This window comes from Austrofundulus limnaeus, unplaced genomic scaffold (assembly GCF_001266775.1).
Source record: "Austrofundulus limnaeus strain Quisiro unplaced genomic scaffold, Austrofundulus_limnaeus-1.0 Scaffold779, whole genome shotgun sequence".
In the NCBI taxonomy this organism is placed as follows: Eukaryota; Metazoa; Chordata; class Actinopteri; order Cyprinodontiformes; family Rivulidae; genus Austrofundulus; species Austrofundulus limnaeus.
Window position 1 is genome coordinate 128,907 of NW_013953181.1, and position 5,816 is coordinate 134,722.

Genomic DNA, 5,816 nt, shown 5'->3' on the forward strand with positions numbered 1-5,816 from the left:
AGATGAGACGAGAGAAAGATGAGACGAGAGAAAGATGAGACGAGAGAAAGATGAGACGAGAGAAAGATGAGATGCGAGAAAGATGAGAAAAGAATGAGACGAGAGAAAGATGAGACGAGAGAAAGATTACGGTGTTTTTTTCATAAGACTGATTTGTTTCTTTCAGCCTCCCGCTGCAATGCGCATAAAAAGGACAGTTATTTTCTGGAAAATAATGTGGCATATACCAATTATCAAAACTCCAGTTTTACTTGGCCTAACGGTGGCATGTGAAGGGACTCCAGAGGGTTAAATTCGTTTATTTTGTTGCTTTGAATCAAAATCTTACATTCACAAATTAAATCAAGTAAAAAGCACCCCCCATTTATTTATTTATTTATTTATTTATTTATTTATTTATTGTGCATAGATTGTGCTCATTGGCAGGCCGGATGGAAGTCACCTGGATGTGGCCCATGAGCCGCCAGTTGAATAGCCCTGATCTATAGCATATATAGTAAAAATGTAAATATAATTTAGTCATCTCATAAACGATGACTGTAGACATGCTGAGCTCCAAACCTTCAATGGACATGATGAGTGGCACGAGGATGATGATACCATACATGAAATTCTAAATGTAGATTAATATTGAAAATCACTAAAAGATTATCAGACATTACATATTCTGGTGTTAACGGGAAGTCAATTTTTCTTAAAAATCAGTACGGTTATTTGAAATTAAAAAGGGAGTGTGGGGGCAAACCAAAATCATCTGAAATTTAAATGATGCTTGTTGACAACAAAAGTAGATAAATGGTGATAATTTTTTTAAAAGGATAAATACAAGCATGGAAAAGCAGTTATTTCTTTACCTGTTTACCCAGAACATCTAAACTAAGTCATTATAAAAAATAAAAGCCACTGTGCCTCCTTCAGTCTCTGATCATTCACACACTGTGAACATCATCAGTCATGCTTGTTTTATACCAGAGGCCTGCAACCTTTCCATCAGGAAGAGTTATTTCTGCTTCATAAATTCACTAGTTTATGTTGCATTAAGGCATTTATATTAGTGTTGGGCAAAAAAAGGTATAAACTATCATTTTGTTCAATACAGAACTTGACTCCGGAGCAGATCTTGCGTCCAACAAAAATAGGATCGGATCTAATTTTGACGGATTGCCGTCTGCTCACGATCAGCTGAAAGGTTTAAACAACAACTCTTCACACCTGAAGAACAGAGGCCTACTCCATCCCTGAATGAGCCAACAAAACTGAAGCAGTTATAAAGCAACATGGTGGACAAAATACAAAAACAGTTGATGCATAAAACGAAAACATGAAAGATCATGGAAATATGCAGGTGTTCATGTCATGTTTCTTTGATATGAAAAGAAGTACAAAAAAGCAAATTCAAACAGAACAAACTGAAAAGATGAAAACTAATCATCACCATGGCAACCCGAGGGGTGTCACACCACCGCATTTGTCACGCTGAGTCCGCTGTTTTCTCGGCGACCCTCAACCCTCTTACACGTGGACGTCAGCGGCCTCGCAAGGCTGAGGTGCTGCTTTGAACGTGAGCTGAGCGGGAAAATGCACTTTACCTTTTGGGCCTTTCGTTGAGGCTGGTGCTGCGAGCACGAAACGGACTCTGCTCGTGGCCGTCGTCGAAGGGCAGCAGAGCGTTGGAACGCAAACCCTGAGGAAAACACACACACGTCCAGGACGGTTAAAGGGATCCATGATTAGTTGTAACATTAAACTTTATTTGATAAACATTTATTTTAACTGTAAAATAAAGACTGTAATAATACTGTAGGCTGTTTAGTCTTGTACATTTTTAAAAATATATTTTAACATGGACAGAGCCATTTTATTTACACGCAAAGCATTCTGGGTAAATGATGACATCAACTAGGTCACTGGTGCGAGGTTGCTAGCGAGCTATATCCACCCTGAAGGTTAATCTTGGACAATATCTGCTGATCGACTCTTTTAAATGAAACCAGAGAGCGTTGACAGAGAGGAGAAGGTAGAAATGACTCAGCCTGGAACTGAAAATATGGATGGAGGACAACAGAGCTGCTTCATGGAAGAAGAACCTCAGCTTAGCCTGTTAGCCTTCGCGTTATATTGCCTTATATGTATTAGCTCGGTGCTAGCGTGACAAACAAGCTAAACTGAGGTCCTCCATCTATATTTTCAGTTGCAGACTGAGTCGTTTTTGCGTTCCCCTCTCTGTCATGTGGATGGAGGACCTCAGTGACAAGAGAAGAATGTGTAGCGCTGAGCTAGTACATATATATGGTGATAGCATCGGGGCTAAAGCTAACAGGCTAAGCTGAGGTTCTTCTTCCATGAAGCAGCTCTGTTGTCCTCCATCCATATTTTCAGTTCCAGGCTGAGTCATTTCTACCTTCTCCTCTCTGTCAACGCTCTCTGGTTTCATTTAAAAGAGTCGATCATCAGATATTGTCCAAGATTAACCTTCAGGGTGGATATAGCTCGCTAGCAGCCTCGCACCGAGGACCTAGTTGATGTCATCATTTACCCAGAATGCTTTGCGTGTAAATAAAATGGCCCCGTCCGTGTAATATATTTTTAAACTTTTAGTTTAAAAATGATAAAAACTAAACATCCTACAGTATTTTTACAGTCTTTATTTAAAATAAAAAAAGGTGTGTGTCACCCTGGGAAGCAAATTCCTTGCAAATAATTCTGATTCTGACAAATCAAAACAGCCCTGACTTTTTAATATATATATTTTTAATTTTATTGTAATGGTTATTTAATATATTTTAGGTCTATAAAACAAGACAGAGATGACATTTTGGAGGCGTTGTTTTTTAATTCTCACCTTTGTGATGTACTGAACAAAGTCCTTGCGGAAGGGAAGTCTGCAGCGTATGAACCACATGGCGATCACATGGTGGGCCAGAGACACAATATACTGGTTGAACCTGATTAAAAACATAGGAGTCAGAGAGCATCTGTGAAACTTTGAATATGCATGTGTCATTTTGCAGTACTAACTTGGAGGGGTTGGTGTAGGGCAGCGAGATGGCAAACACACTAACATACTGCTCAGCTACAAAGTTGGCGTACAGGTGGGGTAAACGCACCAGAGCTGTGAAAGACAAAAGGATCCAAAACATCAATCAAAACGATTTGTGCTCCAGATAATTCTGATATGTTTAATAAATCACAGAAGGTGTTTCTTTGAGAACTCACTGGAGAGGAACTCAAGCATGGGAGATGCCATGGCAACAGTAGCAGAGATGTGGGTGAGCTTGACGATGAGCGCAGGGAGGAGCTTGATCATGATATCAGGCATCTCCACCGTGCACATTGTAAGAGCCACCACACACTGCTTGGCACAGCGATAAATGAGGCCAGTCTCAAGGCACTGAACCAGTTCTCTCTGCAGGAAGAAAGGAAATTAAAGAGAGTAGAATCTAAACGTTTGTCTTTCATGTGTGTGATAAGAGCCTGAAATCACGTTTAAAACAAAAAAAGGGCCCTGCAGTAATGGGCTTGTGGTATTTAAATATCAAACACATGGCTCCAAACGTAATTGATAGTCAGTTACCCAGTAGAGCTGCAACTATTTTGATAGTCAACTAAAAGTTATTTTATGTTTTGTATATTTATTCATATTTGTATTATTAGTAGTGTTATTTATTTATTTTTATTATTATTAGTCAACGATTTCTGTTAGAACTTTCATCTATGCTTTCTGTGGGCGCACCTCCAGCTCCAGTGCACATCTCACCTGCTCACACCTGTCAGTAGCTGTGTTTCCATTGCAAATGTGCGCAAAACTTTGTTGATATTCTGTTAATGTCGAAAAAACACAGTTTTGCAACTGCTGTGTTTCCATTAAGTAAGAAATGTTATTAAAGACACATGTGAATACGTTTGTTCTCGTGATAAGTCATTACAAACATGGCGGTGCTGGATGTAAACACATAGCATGTTGTTACCGAGACACTAGCGCTCTTCATCAGAGCAGACGTCAGCTTCTTATCGAGGCTTTCCAACGACAAGCCCCTACTTGGGAGCGGCTACGTATGTTGTGTTGTTGTGAAATTGTAGTCGATGAGTTTACTACTTTCTTTTACTACTTCTGTGATATTACTACTGCTTCTACTTCCTGTTCTCTTCTTCTTTGTCGTCTTTTTCGCCAATAGAAACAGCCAGTTGTTGATCACGTGACTCCCATGATGCGGAAAAAGTGTTTCCATTGCAGTTTTGTGGAAAACATCAATTTCGATACGGCCGAAAAACCACCTCATCCTAGCGCAAAAACATTTAGTTGAAAAACGTAATTTCTTTCAAAACTGACGTGTTTCCATTGAGCAAATTTATTTTCGAAATTCTAATTTGCGCATTTTCATGGTCACTGGAAACGCAACTAGTGTCACCCTGTCATCAAGCCTCTACCTTAACATAACAAGTAACGTACTCACAGCAAGTTAAAATATTAACCCGTAAAGCTTGAGCTTAATCACAGGTATTTCTAACATTAATAATAAAGGGCTATTAACCTTCCCTGCCGGGTGTAGATGTAATATCGCAAACCCAAAACAAACTAAATAATAACTTTGGTTAAAGTGACATTCAAGTGCAGAAAAGTACAAAAATAATTCACTGTTTGAAATCTTGCTGGATCTGGCAGTCCAAAAGTTCAAATAAGACTTCAACACACAATAATAATAAAAAAAGATACTACTATAATTCAGCCATTTCATATGACTCCACTTATTGCTTTAGCTAACGTTAGCATAACTGATAGCTCCACTTCCAAGCCATTATTATTGCACTGTGATGTACCTGCTGCAGCTTTTTCTGTGGTTTACAGACCAGCACCTCTTCTTCTTTAGTGCAACCACAGACAGTAGAAGTGATTCGGCCGCAAGGTTTATGTACTAAATTGCAGCTAGAAATAAACATTTATGTGGTAAATAATACGATGGGAACATTAAAATGCTGCGTTGACTAATTTTTAATAATCGAAGTCGTAGAAAAATGCCCATTACCCAGATCTATGATTTCCACAACATAAAAACTTGCTGAAAGTTGACCAGATGGTCAATTTCTAGATGCAATCGTTTTTACCTGTCTTGACTGCTCCAGGTAGTTGTGGTAAGAGGTTATAGCTGTAAGAACAGGAACCACAGCCAACTGAACATCTGTACGGGAAAAACCCTCCGGGATCTTTTTCAAACGTTCAGAGATCAGCCGATCTGTCACCTGCAAAGAGAAGACTCTGTTTAACTTCAAAATGACTAAATGTCGCAGTTTTTAAACAGACTATACGGATTTGTTCTATGTGCATAAACATGCCATACCATGAGGCAGAGAGTGGAGCACAGCTGGTCTAAACTGCATGGAGACGTGAGCAGCAGGACTTTGAACTGAAGCATCCAAGGCAGCTTGTCCAGAACAAGTTTCAGCACCTTCCAATCTGTTTCCTACAAAAAAACAAATAAACAGCTTCATTAATACTCAAACACAGAAGGGAAAAATATGAAATATGCTCTGACAAATAATTACAACCGACACTCAGAAAGAAATTGAACAAATGACACCTGATTGAGGGGCCTGATGTTTGTGTTTTGAGGGAATGACAAATAAATATCCTTGAATCCTAATCAGATGCACAAACCACCTCAGCTGATTTTATAAATCTTTCAGTTGTAATTTTTGTTTCTGGATTAATAAATTATTCTGGCACAAATAAATGAAAAAAATATTTGTTATAATTGTAAAAATTTGATCCAGGTCTTCAAACAATTAATTATATTATATTAAATTATATTATCCATCCA

At 38.6% G+C, this 5,816-nt stretch overlaps 1 protein-coding gene across 1 annotated transcript in view; it reads right to left on the reverse strand.

Annotated features, from left to right (window-relative positions):
- The window catches only part of tsc2 (TSC complex subunit 2), a gene marked incomplete at its 5' end in the record, with an annotated part of 61,663 nt that overhangs the window by 27,550 nt on the left and 28,297 nt on the right, over window positions 1-5,816 (reverse strand). Inside the window, 6 exon segments of the mRNA XM_014028560.1 lie at window positions 1,590-1,684; window positions 2,843-2,945; window positions 3,019-3,112; window positions 3,217-3,406; window positions 5,104-5,238; window positions 5,337-5,459. Coding sequence (XP_013884014.1) covers window positions 1,590-1,684; window positions 2,843-2,945; window positions 3,019-3,112; window positions 3,217-3,406; window positions 5,104-5,238; window positions 5,337-5,459 — 740 coding nt within the window.